Raw genomic sequence first — 25,111 nt, 5'->3', positions numbered from 1 at the left:
GACTGAGAGACATTCAGGCATGCAGGCACACAGCAGGGTGAATCATCAGAGGAGGAAAAAGGCTGGAGGACATTAAACAGCAGTCCGTGACATCATCAAATCACAGTTTGTGACCACATCACAAAGTAGCAATTTATGCTCCACGAGACATGGCGACTTGTGATGGAGTCTTCAAATGTAAGAAAGGGACCCAGACTCGTCAGGCTCCTCGCCTGTGGTGTCATCTCTCAGTATTGGCCTGGGAGGCAGACGTCCTATTTAACATTTAAAAATTGCCTTATATTATTCCCATATGCTAATATAAATAATTTTTGAGGACACAAAATATCAGCCAAGTTCTTGGTCAACGAGGGTTTAATTTAATGATGAAACCGTTTAGCGCCGGAGTCCTCGGAATGTACCTCCGTGAGAACCAGTTGTACGTTGTTGTGATTTGATGCAATACACAAAAAAACATTACATTTCTCTTTGTGTATGTCCCTTCTGCTTGTATTGGCTGTCTGTGGCAGTGGTTGATGGTTTCTTTTCTGCCTAATCTTATCCATTATGTTGAAGTATTGATTTTTAAAAGGAAGTGACCAGCTATTCCACCATTCTTCAGTTGTTTGCCAATTTGTCCAACAGTCTTGCTGTCTTCTTTTTAACTTGGCTCTATCTGTCCTTTTGTGACGAAGATATTTTTTTTTATCTGCGTGAAGAACACCACAGTGCGGTAATATCTCCTGGAACAGCCAGGGATCTGATTGGTATCACTCAGGCTGTTTTTCCCACGACTCTACACTGAGTTATTGTGCTGCCTGGTTTTCCTCCTTTCAGTCGCTCGCTCTCTTTGACTCTAATCCTTACACTCTCGCTTTCAGGAGGATCCAATGGGGAAAGTGGTGCGTTACCTCTCTCAGTTGGAAATGCTGCAGATATTAGCCCTTTCTGTTTTTTCTTCTGACTCGGTATGACATTGTGCTACGTTCATGTATGGTGGAATTGCACTGGTGAGGATGCAGTTGCATTTGTGTAGATTTGTCTTGGATGCCAGTTGCCTTGCAGAGTGTGTGTCGCTAGTGCGTCACCCGACTTTCTCCGGTCCAGACTCCCAGCTGTGTTCAGCATATGGTAACCATGGGATTCAGACTGCATATGATACAGATACAGATAGTGTGCCACCAACTAGTGTTTGACGTCATAGACGTGCTCTCCTCTCCTCTCCTTTCCTCTCCTCTGGTCTTGTCTTGTTTCCCTCTCCTTGTTTTTTTTTATAAAGGAAATATATGAGAATCACAAAATGTGACTAAATGAATCCTCAGGAGTCACTAGCATCTATAAAATGAAGGGTCACTGCACTTGACCTGATTTTATCAATCTGTGATTAGAGTTTGAAAAAAAAAAATCAATCTGTCATTTGTTGCACACAAAGATTATCATACATTTCAATTGAATCTAATTACAAACTAAATCTATGTGAACATGTGTGCTCTGCTGACTAATTGTTCCTTTGAGATAAGGTCAAAGATTAGTGACCCAGTGCTGCACTTTAAATTGGCTCGAGGCAACGTACAAAGTAATTTGTGTTCTGCTCATTGATCGAGCGGCAGCACATCGACCACTTCCTCTTCTTCCCTTCCTCTACTGTCGCCCTGTTGCTCTGATTGAAAGCCTTGTCATGGATAATGTTGCTTGGTGACATTTGAACTTAAGTAAAGGGAACAGTACTGCTGTGATAGCCATGTCTCCTCCCTAAAACTTAACAAGGCCCTCTTCTCTGCTAAAATGAAACCTTGGAGTAAACTGCTGTGCTACAAGACTGAAGACTACAGGGTCTTGTGGTCTCATGGCTACACCTTCAACGACAGCAAAGGTAAGCTATGGATCCAGCTGCTCAAAGCCATTATGCATCTCGTCCATCCCCACGGTCTCAGCCAAAATGAGCTGAATGATTTTAGCTGTTAATACGATAATCAATTATACATGTGTCAGAACTAATGGCCTCAGACACCGCAAAAGGACGACAATGTTTGACTGAAAGTCCAAAGGAATTACAAGAGGAAACATTATTTCCCTTGGATACTAGAGAGGATTAAACTCGTGGGCTTGTGGGAGAATGGAATTGTTTTTCTTTTCCCGGGGGTTATCTCAGGTAACAACTATTCAAGTATTATTAAAGAGCTAAAAATGGCCCATACGGTTATAGCAACCTGAATTCAGGTGCCAAGGGGTATTTGGCTGAGTGTGTGTGTGTGTGGTACTTACACGGCACGTATGCCATGACTGTGTGTGACAGTGCCCTTTGAGACTTGCGCTGACGCGTGTGCGGTGCTGTGTGCTGACGGAGGCAGCTGTAATATGTGTCTAAGAAGAAATCAGAGTGAGACCTCCTTAAATGTGCACAGCTCTGCAGAAAGCAACTTCAACATTTGTGCTGGAGGACAGCAAATAAGTATCCAATAAGTATATTTTGTCACTGCAAACACTGCGTGTATTCAGCAGGGTTTAGCAATATTTCAATGATATATTTGATTGTTGTGCATTCTGAATGCCCAATCTGCTCTGCAAAATCTGCTTTTTGATATGGGTTGTTTCTAATTTTATTTTTTTATTTTTATCAGTATCACTTTTTTAGATTTAGCAGAATGTAAGTAAATATACAGGACTCTAGCCCTAAGTGACGCACTTTCTTTACCTCTCGGCTACACTCTCTCTTTTATCAACCCCCAACTGCAGCCATTCAGTCTTTTATTATGGCACTGACTGCGCTCTCTTTACATGTAAACAAGATTGAATGTCTTTTTATCTCTGTTCATGCATGGTGGTACTGACAGGCCGAGTGCTCTGGACATTGGGGAAATCAGGTCAATCACCAATGCAGCTCATTATCCTCCACTATAATGGCAGACAGCCACGGACATGGATGACATTTATTGCCCAATGGTAGTTTGAGAGCACAGCTGCTGTGTATTTGTGTTTGAAGCTAGCGTCACATTTTAGACAACAGTTTGGGGAAGATGTAACCGCAGTGCCAGTTATATTTAACTAATGGATCCAAAAAGTAGCCATTCCTTTTAGTTCAAATGAAATATTTTGTTACTGAATAACACATTACTATCAACTACCGGTAAATATTTCTAACCGAATGACGTTTTGTAATTGACTGCATTTTGCGCTTTATTTAGTCTTCCTTTAATCATTGAACCTCTCATAAGGCAGCTGGTAGGCCTGTATCCCATGGAGTACTGACTGTGTTTGTGACTAAGGCTGAAGTGTATTTTATTGGACAGCTCCACAGCTACCCGTTCTTGTCCCTCTTCCCGGACATGTTCACTTGCGAGAGACAGAGTTCACGTGAAGTTTTCTGCACTCTGTGAAATCATGTCTGTTGACATTTGCGCTACGGGTACCTTGCTATGCTGCAGAAAGCACTGAGGCCATGAGTACCGGCACAGGACTGCATTCCAAATGAAGCTCCTCTCCGTTACCTTCTGGAGCCTTTCCTCACTTTACTTCCATTCATCTTCTAACGTTAGCGCTGGTTGCATCTTTCTGCCCCCCCCCCCCCCCCCCCCCCCACCCGCAGTGACTGTCACTGATGGATTATGGAAATTCCCAGTTATTATTCTGTCTTTGGTAATGGGTACAGTGAATCTGAGAGTGGAGGAAGAGTAAGGAAATCGGTGGACGCACCTTTACCTATTGACGGTGTTCATTCAACCACATTCGTATGTTTTGAGCATCATTACTAGTGGCAGCTGTTACGCTATCATATAATATCTCATATCTGAGTTTGCACTTCAATTTCAATAAATTCAGCAACTTTATTTGAGACCTCTTTTGAAACATTGCTCAATCATGTATAGTAGTTTGTTTGTTGTTTAAATTGTGCATGTCTATGAACTAATTATGTTTTCCCATGCAGGATTATAAAGGCAAAAACAATTTGGCTAGTGATAATGCAGTATGTCCTGATTTGCATCTGTAACACAAAATTAGAATGTTAGCTTTAGGAGCATGATTCAGTCATGAATACTGATAGATGATTATAATAATCCTGCTAATTCTGCTTTGCGAAATACCCCCTTGAGGATGCTTTCCTTTTGATAAGTGAGGTTCCCCTGCATAGACGCAATGTTTTTTTTTTGTGTACTATTGCTTTGATGGCTTTGTGCTATTATAAAACTTGAAATTGCGAGGGGAAAATATTTGCAATCTACGGTTTTTATCTGAGAAAAAGCTGTCTTGTTCTCTTTCACACAGGCTTTGCTCTCTAAAAGACGGCTTTGGATGTGCTGTCGGCTAATCAGAATTGCCTTAAGGGAGGACTGTCCAAATAAAGCAGCAATTTTGACCTCCTTTCAGACGCACTCTTTTCCAGCAATTCCAACATCATGTGTAACTGGCCTCAAATTGTATGAGTGCGGTATCCTGGTGGTTTCCCTTTGCTGTTTGGATGAATCAGTGGTGAAGTGGCATCATAATCCTGTCATATTGAGGCCCCTTTATCTCTTTCCTGCGTAGCAATGGCAATAATGAGTGGAAAGGGGCACAAACATCCTGTATTTGGCTGTGCCTCCTGCGATAGCTTCCAATCTTCATATGGCTAAATAGTCAGCCCCAAACTGATGCCAATTATCATGATGAATGGATGATTATTTTTCTTATCATTTTTTAAAAAAATTGGCAAAAGAGTTTGGAGAATTTGTACTTAAATGTAAAGATTTTTTTTACAAAATATGGTCAAAATATGGTTTTAAGAAGTTTCATGATCGCACCAATGAAAGCACGTGTCCATTTCTCTGGCGCTTTGTTATTTCACTATTAAAAATGTGTGTGACATCATGGCCGACATTGCAGCCCTGATCAAATGCCCCATGTTTTTCATGTTCTTCCCAGTGTATTTGTAGGATGTCGGGGTTCTCTGGCTTCTTCTCATAGTCAAAATGCTGCAGTTGTGGTGCTTTGTTTAAATGGCTGTTTGGCCTTGTTAACTGGGAACTTGTCCAGGATATAAACTGGGAAAGGCTTCCAAGTCCCCAACTACACATGAGTTAATGTTCAGATTAAAATATCATCTAAAATGCTTACACTATTATAACATCCCATTATTTTCACTACCATTGTTTAACAGCACAGACACATTGTAGAAAAAAGAATGTATTGCCTGTGATCAGATTGTTGCTGGCAAAATAGGATCATAGTACCAACGTTGTAAGCTTGTCAACATTTGAAAACATTTCAGTGTGTGTGTGTGTATGCGTGTGTGTATTCTAGTTTCCATGAAAATGTGTCCCTTGGAAAATCCTGTTTACTTGACACCCTGTTTAGAACCTTTTAGGATTTATGGCTGTGGGAATGTTTGTATCTGAGAAGGTTACTGCACTCTGTGTGCGTCACTGGCTGAGGTCATGCCAAAAAAAAGAAATAATCCACATGTTAAAGATCGTGTCTAAGCCAGAAAAGATGATGTTGCACAGGCTGTCCTTAAAGCTCAGAGAATAAAGCACACTTAAGATCTATTCAATGACAAAAGCAGGGACTGCTGGCAGGAGAAACATTTGCATAATGATCACAACAATGCTGTCCCTGTGAGTTGTCTCAGGAACCCACACAAACATACTCCACAACCCAGTTGTGTGTGTCTGTGTGTGTGTGTTGCAGTTCCGGTATCATGCTCCTTCTGGATAATGAGGCATTACGAGTGTGGAAATGACACACTCGTAATGCCTCATTATGACTATTCTACAAACAGGAATATGTCATTAGGTGATAACCAAGCCTAAACCTTGTTAGTGGTGTTGTGAAAATAATCATTATACTGTGAAATCAAGCCGCCCTGTCTTTGAGTGTTGCTGACTATCAATGACCAGTGTGTGTACTAACACCACAAACTGGTAGTGGATCATATATATTGGGGGAGTGGGTGGATGACAGAAAGAGAGAAGGTATGTGGATTGTGGCAGTAGGGATCAGTTAGAGCAAAGTGGCAGGAGAGAAATAGTGGGGGAGGTACCAGGAGCGCGAGGGAGGGGGAGCTAATTATCACAGGTGGTTTGTATTGAATTTATCACTCCTTAGTGTACGAGTGTGTGTGAATGGTTGTCTGTTTCTGTGTGGCCCAGCGATGCATTGGTGCATATAAACTGAGCATAGCAGCAGTATGGACTAACAGACTAATTAATTTTGAAGATGCTAGTGTAATCAATAGAATGCAAAGGGCTTCCATTGTCAAACACGTCCCTTGTTGTAGAGACATCTAATAAAGATCCTTGTGACCAATGAGTCAGGCCCGTAGAATATGTCTAACGTTGTAATTCACTCAAGCACTCTCACTCCTAGTTTCTTGCTGTCATTGTCTGCCATTGTTGATTGAGAATGTCATTGCTATCAGGCAGTCGCATTCACTGTAAATCACTTTATTTAATGGAGAAAAGCACAAAATAAGACTCCATCAACCATCGTGGTTAGTTTGTCCATATTAACTTCTTGTTAGACCAACATTTCCTGTATTTTAGAGCTATCTACCAGGCATTATGGCCAATTGCAAAAGCTTGCACAGACTGCATTTTTTCCCCAAAAAAACCTTTTTACAGAGTTTGTCGTGTGTCAGTGGAGCTGTGTAATTCTAGTTTTGCATACACACAAGCCTTGTTGTCTCAGTTTACCAGCCCCTTCGAGATTTAGATTTCTTTTTTTAGCACACATTTTGATGGCAGTAAAAACTTCATAGAAGTATAGTTAATTGCCTCCTCAACATGCTAAAATCGTAATGTGTGAAATGGAGATGTGGCTGTGTAACACTAAAAATCAGCCAGATGAGTTTTAGGTTCCTGTGCAGTCATGAAGAATCGAACTGTCCTACTTTTCTTTTCTCAGGTTTCCAGGTTTAATTTTAGCTTGTTGGAGTCTACTCCAACCAACTGATAAAAATACTTTCACTATGGAAATTGAATATATTTGAATATTTATTACTTGCGGACAACATGGTGGGTATCACTGCTGCCTCGAGCAAGAAGGTTCTGGGTTCAATCCCCCCCAAATAATGAAATATTTTTTTAGGTTGGGTCTGAGTGGGTTCCATGGGTACTACAGCTTTTTTTCCACAGTCCAAAATCACGAAACCGGACAGTGACTTCAATAACCTGTTAATCTGGTTACTCTAAGTTACCCATAGAACTCAATGGCTGTTCGTCGCTCTTTGTGTTGGAGCTTTGATTAACTGGAAAGCTCAGCTGGAATAGGATCCAGCCCCGCCAAGGTCAAACATAGGATCAATGGATGACTTGCATTAAAACAATACCTTGGACATATTTTGCAATAACCCAGTATACCAAGTATTTAACTTATGGTTTCCTATGTAAAGGCTCCACTGTAACATAACATAGCAATAACCTATTTATAAGGTTAACCCCCAGATGATGCTTAGCACAAACCTACTTTTTGGCAGAATATTTAGCCAATCTATGCAATATTCAACCCAGCTTTAAGTTTAATTCCTGTAGCTGTGTCATTTCAACCCGGCCTTGTGTTGGGTCAGAACTTCTGCAGTAGTGCAGTTGAAAACTACCCACTTTAGGGTTTTTAACTGCGCATTATCATGAACCAGATCATTTAAAACAACGTTTCACTTACATTATCTGAAAGGCATCAGCTAAGACTGCAGGCCTCCTCTCGCTTGTGCTCATCTCCTCCTACCTTCTCCTCCCTCCATGTCTTTCTCTCTCTCTGTGTGTGTGTGTGTGTGTTCGTAGTTCTGGACTTCATAATGCTGACAGGCAGAATGAGAGCAGAAGGAAGCTAAGAAAATGAGAGAGAAGGAGCAATAGAAAGGGGAGAGGGTGTAGAGAAGCTGGGTCGCCTGTCAGTCAGAGCCCAAACCTTATCATTTATAATAAAAAAAAGAGTGAAAAAGAGCGTGTGTGTTGGCGTGTGCCAGCCAGTGTTTTTAAGTAGGTGAGAGGAAAATTAATAATGAGACAACCGAGTTAAATTAAGTCTATTTGTCAATAAATGCCAGTCACTGTGAATAGCCCATGGCGTTGCTGTTTTGTGTATTGCGCCGCCTTGCATATTTTAAGAGGGATTGATGTTGTTTGTAGTGATTGAGACAAATGATCCTTGTTAGCAAGGTTGTCTACGTGTTTTTAGTGGTTTACCCTCATCGCTCCACTGCTGTCTCTGTACATGATCATCCAGCCACACAATTAAGGGAAAGAAAATATGTCAAGAGAGAAAACGATTATTTTGTCATATATGAGCTACTCTCAGCTGGTTTTTACAAGTCGGAAATGTCATACAATTAATGAATCAGGAAACTCCGACATGTATCAGCATTTTTCATCCTTGAGGTAAAGCTATGTGAGCTGATTTAATGATGCTGCTTGCAGCAGCAGAGACGCAAGTTTAGATCTTATTCAGGGTAACGAGCCATTCACCTGTCTTTACACATGTCTTGGAAAAGTCTTTTAAGTGCCTTGCTTTTTTTAAAAGCTGTCATCGTTAGAATTGGCTTGTGGTATAAACAGGACACGAGCGACTGTCCTTGACCTTTCTTTACATGCTATAATCCTCTTCTCTCATTAGGGACAGGAGAACACGATGGTAAGGTGTAAGGGCAGCGTGGGAGAGGAGAAATTGAGGCGTGTGTGTGTGTCTTGCTAATCAGAGGTGCTCATTCTGTAGGATTCCAATGTGAAAAGCAAAGCCTCAAGCAGCAGCGTAATGTATGCAGCTGATGAGCACTGCTGTGTGAAGTGTTCCCTCCAACGAGCGCCTGTGAGCTCTCCCAGGCTGCTGCATGAATAAACAGTCTCAGGGCTCCCATGACTCCTCCTTCCAGAATGCTGCATTTTAATGGGATAAAATGTAAATCTGAACATCTACAATTTAAGAACAATAAATATTGAATATAGTAAAATGTTAAGAATAGTCACTGCATGGATAATGTGGGTGCACAGACAGGCAGAGGCTGAGTATGTATGTACTCCATGAACTCGTTATAAATAACAGTAGAATGTTGGATCAAATCGCAGTTAGAGAAAGGATCTTCAGACCATGACCCCACATGCTGAGAGCTACATACAGCTTGTACTATTAAATACTGTAACTGTCGCAGCGATTTCCCAAGACGTGTCAATGTGCAACATGTTGAGGTATGACAATGAACAGCTAGTGCCTGTTATCTTCCGACCGGGCATGAAGTGACATCCTCTTGAGATGCTTGACTGTGAGATCAATTTCAAAGAACCACTCCCCACCCCTTAAAAATACAGGGCTAGAAGTTGAGATAAAAGGCTGAAAAGTCTGTGCCAAAAGGCATCAATGTTTGGAGTTTATACGGTTTATATAGATATGGATCCATACATATTTAAATATTACACATTTTTTGAGAATTTATGGAGCCAAACGGCAAGAAGAATGACATGAAAGGAGCACTTTTTTATGATGTACATTATCGCAATGACCTGGCCTCGGATCAGTAGTTGAAGATGGATGGATGGATTATCACAATTCTCCTACCGTCACAAAATGTCTTGCAGTCAAACCCTTGGACTCTTCACTGCCCTCTTGTGGGGGGTATCAATGTAAACGTAAATCATGCATGGGAGTTCATAGGCATGGACAGACCATTTGAAATTGAGAAATCTATTGATGTAAATGGAGTATCACTATGGATGGGGCAATGCCTACTGAAAGTAGCATCAGGAAGAAGGAATTTAGCCTATTCATTAGAAAGCTGCTTCATATGGTCATAAATCACAAACATAATTAATACATGAATGCACAAACTCTGATACTCTCTTTATGTTTACATTTGATGGTTGCTGCGTAGCTGATGAGGTCGTGTTTTTCTATTTTTAGCAGACTTTGCCTTTTGATGATTATGTCCTAAAATTAAATAGGATACTCTTTGAATCAAAATATCTTGTTAATTTGAAAATGTGCACATGAACAAATTCTCCCTTTTTGTTAATTAAATATACACTGTCTAATCCAAGCAGTATTGCCATGGAGATTGCAAGTCTTATCGGTGCCTTATTTCTGTCTGCCCACCAACTGCTTACATCGCAGCAGTTACGAGTTGCCATGAGGATTCTGGAGAGAAGTCCTTAAGGCCACATGTAATATGTAATGATGACAGAGAGCTGGATGTACAGTTTCATATTGGATTGGTCTCTGAAATTATATCGGTGGCCTAATTTCCAGTCTAATTCTAATAGGTCGGTGGTGACATGTCCGAGGTGTACCCCGCCTCTCACCCATAGCGAGCTGGCATGGTCTCCAGCAGACCCTTGACCCGCAAAGTGGGAAAAACGGCTTTAGACGATTGTCTTATCTACAAGAAAATTGATAGATTATGTTATATATATATATAATGAAGTTGATTAAGGTTACCGTACATAGTTTAACACCCAGAAGATGTAGCCTGTTTTCACTTTAGCTTCTTCCGTGTTGCTTTGTTTGACCCTCGTGCATGGATGTATTCTTCTTGAACCCTTCATTCTCGAGTGGGAGAGGTTAAAATAACAGGGCAGTGGCTGTCGCTGCTGTGGAGGACACCCTTTTTCACACACACTGCACTGAAAACAGAAAGAGAGACTGACTGACTGACTGACACAGAAAGAGACCTTGAGGAGCAACATCCAGCTGCCACCCCTTATCTAGAGCCGTACCGGCCCGAAGAGAGCACACTGGCCTACATTACTGAAATACACTGCACAGTAGTGTGGACTGTGTGTCTGCTTTTAGGCTGTGTAAGGGTAGTGTCACATTTTATTTGGGTATTTTTTCATACACCATGGTATGATGATAGAGGTTTTCATATTCTTCTCGTGGTTATTTTTTTACCTGCAGTGAAAGACCAGAGATGTGAGCGGTCGGGCAGAATGTGCCCGTCTAAAATGACAATAACTTTGCACAAGCCTTCCAGTAATTTCTTCGTGCTCTCAAATATACAAGTGTGGCAGAATCCTCACCTGGTGCACACAGCAATTTTGAGAAATGTATTTTTAAAAAAGTGCATTTCTGTGAGTCAAAAATATCTTTCTTCTACTATTTATTTATTTACTATTTAAGTAAAAAAAGATTGTGAGGTCTTTTTTTGTTCTCCATCTTAATTAAAAATATGTGCCATTTATGTAAAGCAACTCCAGATTAATTTGGTTCCACTTTAAAATGCATTCATTTGTTGTAGTTAAGCTAAAACATTTAAGTGGATAGATGTTTAAGGAAGCGAGTCGAGGCTCAAACCAAGCAAAAAGCCAACCATAATGGAGAAAGAGTGCAGTCAGGTGGAGGCTGCCTAATCATGCGTTGGAAGACTGATGAGGATTCAGAGCAGCCATTCCGTACCTCGTAAGAAACCATGGATCATTTCTTATAATCCCTTTTGTGAGAACCTGTGACAGAATCGCTGTGGCCTGTCATCTGACCAACACCTCTTACAGCTCGGGACTTCATCAACAGATATGGATCTTGTGGATCAAGGGCGTGTTCCCAACTAAACCTCAACCTCGTAGATTGCTGTCCTTAGTGCCATAAGCCAGCGCCTTTCCTGTTATCCGTGCACATCCAGTCTCGCTTCGGTGAGACAAACTACATAATAGTAGATTAGCCATTGTTTTCTCTTCTTCTACCACCTGCCAATATGCATAGCATGAACCTCCGACACGCTGCTGACTTCCAAAAGATGCATCATGTCTTATCGGTGGTCCATTGCCTTTAAATCAATCAGATGGATGGGGAGAAAAGAAATGTGGGCATGAGTGAGTGTGATCCTAATGGCTATGGAAATTAGTACAATTCACAGAATGAGACTTGGGGGGGGGGGGGGCTTACAGCACAATCTAACTGCATTTTATTGGAGGGGTTTCAGTCAATGATTTTAAAAAAAGGTGACAGAGAAAGAGAGAAAGCAGCAGTTTAGACGAGGCATCTTCACAGCTCATTTGCAACGCAAAGCCAAATTCAAGAAATACGTGTGACTCCGCTGCAGAAGATATAATATCAGTCACACCAGACAGTCAATCGTCTCGTTTACAGCCGCTTTATCCGCCTTGTGGCTCGCAGGTTTTTGGGAGCCTATCCCAGCTGACTACGGGCGAGAGCTGGGGTTCACCCCGGATGCGTCGCCAGCATATCGTGGGGCTAGTTTTAATTCATTAAATTAAATTGTGTTAAAATAAATTTCTAAATTTCTCCTAGTGCCTTAATACCATCTGTCTTTTTAAGTCCATATTTAAAAAAACGAAATTAGATGATACGATAAGACAGAATCATATGCCCATAGATGGAGAGAAATTGGATAAGGTGCTGGCTTCACCTAAAATCAGGCCCTTTTTAGAAGTGAGATGCAACATCTCAAGGAGTTATCCTCCAATATCCATACATTGTCTTTAAGATGGGACAACCTCATTTGTCCCCTCTACAGCGACTTTTAATTCAACAGGGTGTCCCTTAGTTTTAATTGTACTGTTAAGGTCTGGAAAACACTATGAAGTTAGAGCTCAATAATTTAAACAAGCGATTTCTGAGAAAGCTGCAAGCAGCGATATTAGAACCCTTTCCCACCGAACAAACGTTAGCCCTGTTGATTTACTGTTAACCATGAAGAGGAGGCAGATGAAGAAAAAACAAGAAGGGAAAAAGTTGTGAGTGCTCGTTGGCTGGCTGAGACCCATTAAAGCCTCTTGTGAAGCCACTAGCACGAACAGAGCCATGCTGCAGTGAGGAAATAAAAAGAGCCTTCTCAGCTCACGCATCCTGAAACAACTAAGGACATTCTGTTTGGTCAAAGCAAAAGAAAAAAACAAGCCTCTCATTCTGGCAGCGACTGGGTTTTTAACAGAACATTGCACCCACATTTGACAGATAATGAAGAAACACTTATTATAGTCATAGTCTGCTCTGTTAGGCCCACCTGCATTCGCATTCATCATTCATAATTTTAGCTTGGGAAACCTCCCAATGGCAATATGTCAACAGAGGTATTTCCTTTACATATGCAATACTTTCTATATTGTAAACCCTGTTTAAAGGCATACTATGCAGGATTTTCCAGTTCTGTTCCTAAAAACACAATTCAACGGTGTAATAGGCAAAAAAAAAAAAAAACATTTTAAAAAGTTGATTATTTATTATCGACTCCAGTTCTGAGAATGAATGGAAACACTCGGTAATTATTCTCCAGCGGTAACATTCAGAAGTATCCCAAACACAGCAAAAATAATAAAATAGAAGATACAGGCAAAGAGCACATTTCTGGTGACTCATAACGATGATGGACAGGAGCTAGTTTTCCATTCTATTCATTGATATATTGTTTTTCCTGCACAGTATACCTTTAAGTATTACCTACTGTATACATTTCACACATTAATACAAACCCCTTATAAAATAATAATGACTATTAATTATGTCCTTATGACATCCACCAACTGTCAAAATGTGCCTATATCCACATTGGCATATATTAATCAGTGATTTATAACACATTATAGACCATCTCTCCATGGAGGTTTTAAATGAATCCTTGTGATCCCTGACAGCCCACCATGCTTCATAATTATCGCAGAACAGAAGGCATGCTGTCATATATCCTCTCTATCTCCCAATATCCTCAGCGTGAACACTTCCGCACTGAAATAAAGCTTTGAAATAATCAGTAACCGGCATGATCGAAAAGCATAATATAAATGGTGACTAAACGATGGACACTTGTGAGTGTTGCACTACAGATAACAGCATACTGTAAGGTCATAGCTAAGGTGTTGCGGTCAACACAAAGACTAGGCACACTTATTTATGGTAGCTGACCTTTAACTGCATGACATCAAGATAGTTCAGATTGCTTATACACATGACATATACAGTATCTGCAAAAAAAAAAAAAAAAAAGATAATAAACACCAGTCTGCTTCTGGGTGGATGTATTTAGATTGCATTCTCAAAATATTTGCTTTGATAAAGCAGGTTCATTCTATACCTCATCTCAATGAACTAGCTATAACTATCTTTTATTCGTATTAGATGCACAATAAGTAATTGTTTACCTAATAAATGCCATATTCAGATAGGTCGGAACTTCAATCTGCATATGAACATGTAAGGAAAACAAATCCACAAATTGTATAACTGTGGGATACATGTATTTTCCCCCTTCACATTCACTGAGAAATCAATAGTAAAAACTAAGCTGAGGCATCAAAGACCAACAGCCTATTTGACCTGCATAGAGCCCCACTGTGGGGTATAATGCAGCATTGTACACAGCTTAGACCCATTCATGCAGACACTAAGTAAATGCATAGGACCGTAACATGGGGCATTCGGGGCTGGATCCAATTTACAATACTGCTGCAACCTTATAAGATAAAATAATAATAATAATTCACATGAGTGTAAATATAATTCAGAAAAAAGAGAAAAAACATCAGATGGAAATGTTTGATTTAGAGAAATACAAACCAAAGGTTTTAAATTTTTCATAGCTTTCTTTGTCTCTCCATAAAAATAGCATTGCTCAAAATAAATGGTTAAAGAGTCAGAAAAGCAAATCATCAATGTAGTTCATGGACAAGCCCCAGTGTCAGACATTCATTTTGTTTCACTTCAATGTGTTTTTATTTCTTTTCATCTTTAGGCCCGAGCGCCTATTTGTTTCTTTTCCAAAAGCAGAATGGTCAGCAAAGCCTTGTATCACTGCACCATGTCTGTTCCTTTGAAAGATTTGCATTGGAATGAGCCCTTGCAGAGACAAGTCAGGCGACTGCTGTTACGCATTATTAAATTAGCCCTAAACACTAAACAAGCCATTAAGAAGAATGTAGAACTTCGGGGAAAATAAATGTTACAAAATGCAACCAATAACAAAACAACATATTTGCAACAACTGTTATTAGCCTGCATTTTGTCTTTGCCAGTTAAACCAATGGGGCATCATGTGCACACTAAATGTTTAGATACACCACAACTAAGAAGCACAGCCACTGTCAAAAGAATACAGCTTCGCTCCAGCAAACAGATGGTTAAAGCTTAGCTGCAAGAATTCACTGCGGACCAAAAGCATTTGGCTGATAGCTACTGAACAGCACAATCTATCTGTACCATTAAGTTGCTATTCCTGGACAAATGTTTCTACCCATCAAGATTTTTCTTCTGTGTCTTTTAGTGTTCGTAAATCTGAAAATACTGATTTATTGCATATAATATTTGGCACAGTAAAAACTGGAGTTTACATCTGGGGCTGTAATTAGAAACTGGTGCCTCTATAAAGAGATCTTCACTGCATTTCAAATATGATAAGAAAAAACACATATCTTGTTTCCTACAGTAAAGTAGGCGCCACCATCTGCTAACAATCACAAAGCAATTCATATTTTTCCCAATTTTATGTCACGTCACCAGTTATGAGAAAATAGTTTCAAATTACTTTATTTTTTTAATACAGTCTGCATGTCCCACCATTGTCTGATGATATATATATATATTTCTTGTTCCTTTTTCATATTTATATAATTATGTATAGGCATGTACAAGAAACAAAAAAATGTATCTCTCTTGCACTTCTGTACAAAGAAACAGTTACAGTTTTGTTCTTTTGTGCATTCTATTGCGTGGACTGGTAAGCCAATGGTTGAAGACGAGAGGTTGGGGCCGAGTTAGAGAGCTAGATCCACAGGGAGAATTACTCAGATTTGGGTCTCTTGAACGTTCTCCTTGACTTGAGTGGTCTTAATGATGTAGGGATCAGCAATGGTGCTGATGTGGCTGTGATGCTGTCTGACTGAGCGATGAAGAGAATTGTTCTGGGTCCAGTGGGCTCCATAGCCCCCTTGCCGTGATGAAGAGGACACATACCCAGGCTTAAAAGTGTTGCTATTATGTTCCACTAATGTAGGCAGCACCAACACTGTGTCATCAGAACCACTTGATCCAGAGGTGGGTGGTGGAATAGGAGGAACTTCCTCCTCCATCTGTATGATTTCTATGGTCCTAGCTGCTGCTACCGTACTCCTTTGTTGATGGCGCTTGCGCAATTTATAGAATGCTATTAACATGGCAGCAGCCAGCAAAGTGACGGCAACAAAACAGCCGATGATGATTTTTGTGGTTTTCATCATCTCATCCAGGCTGGCAGCTGGCCCACTAGGGACTCTGATTGTTGGGATTGATACCTGCCGTGGAGTCTGAGTGTTTTTGAACAGCACAGTAGGTGTGGAGATGAAGACAGGCTGAAAGACAGAGGGTGAGGCAGGGACGGTAGGCTTGGGTTTCGGGATCTCTTCCACTGTGGGCTCCACAACTTCGACAGTTATGGTTGTAAAGTAGGATAGATTAGATGTGTTGAGTTCAGCATTGCTGACATTTAGGTAGGCTGAGGCGTTGGAATTTCCTGCCATGTTGCTTACCATGCAGGTGTAGATTCCTGTGTCTGATGGGAGAACATTGGAGAAGTTGAGTGTGCCATCATTGAGGACTGATATCCGTGGGTGAGCTGAGCCATGGGTCAGTATTGTCCCATTGGGAAGAAGCCATCGGACTGAGCTCATGGCGGCTGTGCGACACTTCAGTTCTGCCACCCTCGCGGCAGAGATGTTCAGGTCTCTTGGAGCATCAAGTATGAATGGTGCCGAACACTGAAAGCTGCTCTGATCAACTTCCACCAGGTATCGTCCTCTCATGGGAGCTGGGGTGTGGCAGCGTCCACAACATGTGGAATTTGTGGGAATGTATTCTCTGAGCCACCAGGAGAGCCACACTACATCACAGTCACATCCCCAGGGGTTGTGATGCAGGTGTAGCTCCACCAGGTACTGTAGAGGGGTGAAGAGGTTATGGGGGAGGGATGACAGGTTATTATGGGCTAAATTCAGTTCCACCAAGGCTATGATGTCATCAAATGCATTCCTTTCAATAGTGGTGATGGCAGAGTTCATAATCCATAGTTTCCGTAGATTTCTCAGCCCACGGAATGCGCCGGGCTTCAGTTCTGGAAAAACATTCTCTGATATTTCTAACTCCTCCAAGCCTACCAGTGGTGAAAGATGGGGAAACTCCTGCAGGTTGCACATCCCCAAATTGAGGTACTTGAGGTTCTGAAGGCCTTCGAATGCCCCATCAGCGATGTATTCCAACTTCCTCAGTTCTCCCAAGTCTAGTCTCATGAGGGAGGGGACACGATTGAAGGCATTTGAGGGAATGCTCTCAATTGGATTGTTTCTAAGCCATAACTCTCTCAGTTTTGATAGGTACTCAAAAGCTCCGCTGGGTATGACCGTCAATCTGTTGTCAAACAGCTCCAGAGTATTTAGGCTGGTCAAGCCATTGAATGCCCCAACCTCAATTTGTCTGATAGCATTTCTACCCAGCTGCAGTACCTCCAGATGCCATAGATGCCTGAAGGTATCTGCCTGTATGGTCTCTATGCTGTTTTCCATCAGATTCAGATATCTAGTGTTGGCTGGGATGTTTGGGGGGGCCCTAATCAGGCCTCGGCGGGTACACACCACTTTGCTTAGCTGGTTAGTACAGGAACAAACACCTGGACAGTTCTGTGGGATTGCTGAGCTCAGTGCAGGGCCTGTTGACTGGCACATGATGAGAGCAGGCACCATGAGATAGAGCACGGCAAGCGGGGCTGTGTTCCAGGTAGGCTGCACACTAACCTGGCCCAGAGGACTCATGGTGTGGAGGGCTCATTATTCTGCATGGTGGGGGGAGATGGCACACACCAGAGGACAGACCACCTTAGCCTGGCTGGAGCAACTCAAGGCTCCCAAGTTCCATCGACACTGCAGGGAGATCCTACATCAAATTTGATGCATGGGAGAGAAGTGGTAAAGTGGGACCAGTAGGAGGAAACAGAGAGAGCGGGAAATACATGAGATGCAGCAGAGCAAAAAGCAGTAGATTAATGTAAGAAAAAGGTTTCATAACAAGACCAGTGACGTACCTCATTAGTTCTGAAGTAGTCCTTTCCGCCTCTTTCCGAACGTTAAGAATCATGCGTCATGTTGATTTATAATTCCATCCCATGGAAAGACTTAAGATTTGAAATTGTCTTGTTTCTTCTCTCTGGAAAAAGTGAGGTGGCCCTCCATTAGCCAAGGGTACAAAATGGCTCCTGGTATTAAAGTCTGAGAACAGCATGAAAAGCACTCACAGGCAGAGGTAAGGCCATGAAGGCTTGGCAGGTGCCTGGATCCTTTCTGCCCCCACTAACTGCTCCCCTGCCAGGCTGCAGTCTCCAAAATGCAGCTCCACTGTAGATAAATCACAATGATCCATGCGGCTGTTAAACACGATAGAGGTGAAGAAAAGAAGTTGCAAACTAAAACAAAATTTAAAAAAAATCCCCTAATCTGTCGTTTCCTGGTACAAGTGTCGGCTCGTCGGCTTGTCGGCTGGTCGCTGCGAGTCCTCCCTCACTGTGACTTTGCCAAGGGCTAGTTGGTCACTGATTAGCCCAGTTGTGACAGAAACTGAGACAGAAAAAAGGCTAAAGAAGTCACGGCACAATCATACCTCTCTTCCCTCCTCTGCTGTGTTCTCCTTGCTTCTTCACAGCATTGGGCTGACCCTTGTCAGAGCAGCTGCAGGCTGATGTGTGCTCAGTTAGCAGTAATCCATCTATTCCTCTTGGGGGGGGGGGATGCTGGCGCTGGGTGTGGGGTGGGGGTGGAGAAGGGGATGCACACTGTTGAAGCTATGCAAAGGCTTCCAGAAGAATGAGAGAGAGAGAAAGAAAGAGAGGGAGAGAGAGAGCGAGAGCACACTCTTGTCCTCTTCTGCAACGAGAGAAAAGAGAGAGGATGCCGCTGCGAGGATGTATGTGGAAGCTCCGTATCTGTATCCAAAACCAAGGAAGGTATTGAGGATTCTTCTTTCCGCTCGAGATCTGCCCCTTGAGCTGTTTCCTGCGGCGGTCCTCAGCTTGCCTATTCGCTGGTTTTTCTCCAGAGCTGAGGTAGTAAGTTGTGGCAGTAAGCCATGTGTGTGTCTGTCAGACTTGCGGCTGGCTGGTGGACTACTGCAGTAGCCAGAGTTGAAATGAGAGAGCGCAAATGCGAGAGAGGGAGCGAGAGAGAGAGAGAGTGTGTGTGTGTGAGAGAGAGAGAGAGAGAACTACTGCTAGATCAAGAGCAAGAGAAAGAAAATGAGACACACGAGCACTCAAACAGGCAGCCCACCATCATAGAAGCAGCAGGAGCAGCGTTCTAATCCACATCTCCTCTTTTTGTTTATTCTCCAACCTCTCTCTTTTCTCTGCCCCCCCCCCCCACCGCATGCCGGTGTTGCAGGCAGCTGAGATGCTCGCTCTGCCCCCTCCCTTTGTCCTTCAGTGGGAACGTGAATGTACTGCTGACGCACTCCTCTCAGCTGCTCCGCCAGCCTCAGAGTAGTGCATTGGTTTGATGCAGTGTTCCTGTGTATTAACACATTCAACCTCCCCTCCTCCTGTATTCCTCATTCTACCTCCCCTCGCTATCTTCGCCCGTCTTTCTCTCTCCCCCCTCTCTCTCTACTTTGTTTCTCACGTGGGCTGTCCCTAGCCTTTTTCATTCTCACTCTCTCATCATCACTTTACCTGTGTCGATCTTCCCGTCACTGTTGCTGTTTCCGCATCAACCCCTACCAAACAATCATTTAAAATTGAAAGCCTCTCATTCAAATGCATTCAAATCGATAGAGATAGAGAGAGAGTGTGTGTGTTAGAGAGAGTGAGAGAGCGCAGCAGTGCACCAGTGTTTTGAGTGGAGATGTGGCTTCTGCTGTTAATCGCCTCTTTTAACAATTTGGCGAGTGCATCCTTGCATTATTTCCCTGACAGACACCATCGACTGCTGTCTTTCATTATCGTATCAGCTTTGCTTTGTGATTTTGTTTTTAAGTTGTGGAGAATTCTGCATGTGTGAGAAGATCACAAAGGTATATGCTGGAGGGGATAGGTCACAGGGGTCTGTGGCATTAGTGGCTTGAAATGCTGACTCTGCTTTCCTCTGGGCAGTCTTCTCTTCAGGGAGCAGAAAGAGGTTGTACACAGTTATCTCTCCGAAAGATGATAGAGAACAACTGAGAGATAGAGGAAAAGATTTCACTGAGTGCGAGGGAGAGAAGGGCAAGACTGGCGGACGTGTAACCGTCCCTGATGAAACGGGGGGAGAAGTGCCCATAGAAGGAAGAGACAAACTGCATATATCAACATAGAGGACAAGGGTGTCAGAGACGGATGACTGCATTGTGGCCTTTTGATTGAAGGGAGGAGGGAGAAAGGGAGGGATGAGGAGTATGGGGTAAGGGGTGGGTGGGATAAGAGCAAGCGTTCATATGGATTCGGCATTATTTGAATTCAGGAAAAGGACTCTCCCTCTCTGCATTTTAGTTAATGACCACATTCTCTCCCTCTCCTCCTGTCTTTTGTTTGTCTTTGTCATGAAATAACATGGAAAACATGAAGACGACGGGAAAAAAAATACCTACAAGAAGAAGAAATACGATGGATTGAGAGGAAACACAACTCGTGTACTTATTTCATTCCAATCAGAGAGGGAGGAGACGCCTGTTCGTTCAGGTGGTGCAGACGGGACTGGTCAGATAATTGATGACCAGGGCTGTAGGTGCTGCGTTAATGCTATTATGAGGGCCTGAACATGGAAAGGTCAGATAGCACACTGACATTTCATCTTGCTGTCTTCTCTCTCTCTTTCTCTCTCTCCCTCCCTCTTGCTGGCTTTTTCAGTCATGTTTCTGGATACATAGTTCCATAAGGCATCCAACGTATCAGAAATTTCAGGCATGGCCTCTGCGGTGTAGTTCCTCTTTTATTTGACGATTTATTGCCATGAGAAATGAATATATAGCGTGTTGTAAATCACAAGGAGTTTTAAAGGAATTCCTCAGAAATATGATGCGTAGGTTTAAGTGACGGCGTGTCAATTTAATGACATTTCAGTGATAACAAAAATGTATTCCTTTGACAATGTCTTATCGTTTGTGGTTGCTGGGATATCTGTCAATTTATACGTCCTGTGAATAAATGATAAATGACAACACGGACCACAACAGGCAAACCAGCAGCCAGACTCGATTTGCTGGATCAAAACCTGCCAGAAAGGTTTTATTTTTATTTTTTTTCAGTGACCATCAAAGCGTGGAATTAATCTGCTTCCTCATCAAAAAGTTGAAAATATCAGTGTGGCATTGCTCAGCTAATGGAAATTCTCTGCTGGTTGATAAGCTGAGAGAACAGAAAGCTTGATTTCATTTTGATACAAATTGCATGGTGAATGATTTGAATACTTCGTGCCCTGAAAAGGTGAGCGTTAAATACAACTACGGTATTTATCACACTTGATAAATGCCAAAAGGGCTGGGGTGCATAAGCTGCAGCACAGAAAGGATAATCACATGCAAAACTTGAAACGAAATGCATGCCTTTCTGCAGCAGCAGGTAGAGAAGATCATGAAACACTTATTATTATTTAATCTGTCTATTAATGTCTCTAAGCCGTCCATCATGGCTGGCCTCACCACTGTCTTGTAGACCTTTCCCTTCATCGTCGCTGACACTCTCCTTTCACAGAGCACATATGATACTTTCCTCCACCCTTTCCAGCATGCCTGCACACGATTCATCACTTCCTTTCCAACCGAGGTACCTGAAGTCCTCCTCCTTCTTTACATCTGTTCCTTGTAACTTCACTGTTCCCCCTGGGACCTTCTCATTTGCACACATATACCCTGTTTTACTCCTGCTCACCTCCATTCCTCTCTTTTCTAGCGCAGACCTCCACTTCTCTAAATTTTGTGCTCTCACTGCAGATGACAATGGCATCTACAAACATCATATTCCAAGGGGAGCCTAATAATACTATAATAGAGTATATCGATTTCCCATATTTGAGATCACAGTAGATATGAAGCTGTTGAGAGACACAAATAACCAGTAAATGGGTTTGGAGATTCCGATCCTATAATAGTCACAAAGGGAGCTTTATTTACACTGAACAGACATCAGTGTCAAAAAAATAGGTGTTAAACACAAGGGGGAGAATACAGAAACATCAATAATTATCCATCAGTTATTCTGCTTGGCTGAAAGACGAAGCATTTGTGCTGTGACATTGTAATTTATTAGGTTTTATAAAATAAAAAAAAATTCCAATCCTTATGTGCAACGAGGACATTTTAGGACAGAGCTCTCATTGTTTGGAGACTAATGACCTTCATCAAATAGTCTTTCCTGTTTCTAGGTGTGGAGCTGGGTGAATGTGTGCATACTGCGCTCAGGCTTAAAGATTATTATCATTCCATGCAGTCTTATATGTATAATGCAAAGTCACAAGGGAGGAGTCAGAACTAACGCTTACTCCACTGGGCCTCAAACCTGGGAAAACCTGGCGAAAATGAAGTTGATCATTTCCACTTGTATTTCTTTGGCAAGAAAAGAAGGGAAATAGGCTTTCACAAATGAGTCAGAAGAAAAATTCAACAGTCCTTTTTTTTTGTGTGACAGATGCACACTCAAGCATGAGCACAGATACTCATCACAGTTTGCTGGAGATGTATGAGGGCAGTGTGCTGGATGGACGCCCTCACCTCTCAAATGCAAATATCCCCCCCCCCCCCTTGTGCAGCTCTGTGATTGGCTTGCTGTTATTAATATTCTGCCAGCGTGCCACTTCGTTAGCCTGGAGTTACTGTGCCAACAGGCAGCACTAAAAAGAGACTTTGTCAATGTTTGATGTCTTGTGAAGTGATGCAGTGTGTGTGTGTGTGTGAGAGAGAGTCTTGTTTTCTAAAGAGATTCAATTTTGGACGGTTGAAGATACCATTTCCTGCTGATATCAGACAGAGGAGAGTGCCTTCTGAATATAATTGCACTAAAACTGTCAGTATGGATGCCCGTTTCCTCCTATGTATCTCTTTAGCGTAAGCAGCCACGCACCGGCTCTGTTCCGTCTGTAACTATTACTAAAGATCTATTTGGTTCACTGCCACGGATGCCAGTGCTTGTAAACGACCAACTTTGTAAGCTGAATCATACAAGCCAAACTCAAACATGTCGGCATGTGATGTGAAGCCTGAACTGGCTATGACATATTTGCCTGTGGCCAGACCCGTCAGCTCATAAAATCGCTGACTGCCGTACTTCAACAATGACAGCATGAGCAGTGTGTTTTCAAATCGGATCATAGGGTTTGTCATGGCAAGTGGAGACGGACCACTCTGCAGTGTGCGCACGCAGGTGTTCAGTGGATGTGTGTTTGTGTTCGAGGATACAATAAATCCCTGAAACTGGAGCTGGTGACCCTCGGTATTTAATTTCCGTTGGCAGACCGGTTCTGAAATTCCCCCCCAGGTGCCTCACAGTTTCATTGGGGGGAAAAAGTGGAGGGCAGCATTTTTGAAATTGAAGTCAATAGCAATCGGCCATTTATCTACAAGCACACTGATGCTAAGGGCATCTAAAGGCTCATGTGTGAAAAATACACACATACACTAAACTGTGTGATCTTTCCAGATGCTGAAAAAAACGATATACAGGCAATTGTAATGTTGAAATGAAAATAGCTGTCCTAATCGTCCAAATATTATTAATTCTATTAAAGTGTCTGATTGTTTGCTGTCAAGCTCCAGTGGCCAAGGCATTGGTTTGTTTTTTTTGGGGGGGTGTTGTATGAAATAAGAGGATTTGAAAATACTGAAACTAATTACTTCCCGTCACCCTGGATTGAACAGACTATTGGAACTACAGAATTAAAGGGGTACATTATGCACAGAGCAGCAGTAAGCTTTCATACATCTTTGTCCTCCATACATCCTGATGCTGTCGAGTCATCACGGAGCTCTCTCTCTCGCTCTCTCTCTCATTGAATTTATGACAACATCATGTCTCAGGTTATTACCAAATAGAATAACATCAACGATCCGTCTCCTTGCAATGCAATTTAAAATATAAAAATTAACTGGACAGAATGACCAATCGTTAAAACAATGTGTCATATAAAACTATGAGTGCCTTTCATTTTTCCTTTTTGATTAAAGTTATTAAAGCAAATCCTTTATGCTTGCACTTACTCTCGCTGAGGATTTAGATCAAAGTCATTTTTAATGTTGAGTTTGAAAATTTGTGGTGATTCGAGGGGAATATTTTGTTTTCCTGGCTATTAAACAAAGGGATTACAAGTCATTAGAGGTTTTCAGGCAATTAAATGCTAAAACACACAGATACCCACCAGCAGAAATACAAGCGCTTAAGTCGTGAGGTGTCGTTAGATGTGAGGAGATGCTAAATGAGGTTTGGAAGCTCAGCTGAACAGCAAAAAATAAGACTAGAAATGGGATTATGTGTAGAACAAGGACATGCCTAGAAAATATTCTAGGTAATGACAAAGATTTTGTTACTTCTACTTCGTTTTTTTTTTTGAGTTTATACTTTTTCTTTACACATCAGTATAAAAGCTCTCGATCTCAACTTCCAGGGTGGCTGTGGTAGCAGTTGGGTAGAGTGGGTTGTCCACCGGCCCATAGGTCAGTGGTTCAAATCCTGGCTCTGACTGTCCACATGTCAAAGAAAATAGGTCTGAATCTAAACAAAACATTTATTTAAAGTAATATTTAAGTATTGTGTGAGGGTTCTTCCTTGGATCGTGCCTTGACAAATTATCAAGAAGTTTAATAGCTTTATCCAATAATCAGAATAGATTACAAAATACTTTCACCTTTAAAGTAAACAAGCAAATTAAGATGCAGTGTGCAGCAACATTTGTTGCATAATTTCTCCATGATCTCTTTCATTATTATGGGTGCTCTGCATGTGCCTATATCCAAGGCTTAACCCCGCACATTGTGAAGGGGATTATGCACTCCACAGACGGGGTAATTTAATATCCATTGATTGAATCTAAAGTCAATGTGAAATTCAATAATTGTAGTCATTGCTATTGATTTTAATAACTCGGCTATTAGTTCATTCAGTGCAGCTCTCATCGATACAGAAAATGACCTGCCCCCCCTCGTGGGATAACAGTGCTTAGCCCACTGGTGTGGCTTGTTGTTGAGAAATATGCTGTGAAGCACTTGCAACAGTGCTCTCTTTTTTATTGTTTTATAGTTTGTTATGGTA

The 25,111-nt window shown here is 41.9% G+C and overlaps 1 protein-coding gene across 1 annotated transcript; it reads right to left on the bottom strand.

Annotated features, from left to right (window-relative positions):
- Nucleotides 1-15,671: 15,671 nt before the first annotated feature.
- Nucleotides 15,672-17,666, bottom strand: lrrc4.2 (leucine rich repeat containing 4.2). The gene has a single exon (XM_068739500.1). The coding sequence runs from the start codon at nucleotides 17,664-17,666 to the stop codon at nucleotides 15,672-15,674; it is 1,995 nt and encodes a 664-aa protein (XP_068595601.1).
- Nucleotides 17,667-25,111: the final 7,445 nt, after the last annotated feature.

This window comes from Brachionichthys hirsutus, chromosome 5 (genome assembly GCF_040956055.1).
Source record: "Brachionichthys hirsutus isolate HB-005 chromosome 5, CSIRO-AGI_Bhir_v1, whole genome shotgun sequence".
Classification (NCBI taxonomy): domain Eukaryota; kingdom Metazoa; phylum Chordata; class Actinopteri; order Lophiiformes; family Brachionichthyidae; genus Brachionichthys; species Brachionichthys hirsutus.
This window is presented reverse-complemented; position numbering and strand designations above follow the sequence as displayed.

Coding starts and splice junctions, on each gene's coding strand:
- lrrc4.2 (XM_068739500.1), bottom strand. CDS start 17,666: ATGAGTCCTCTGGGCCAGGTTAGTGTGCAGCCTACCTGGAACACAGCC.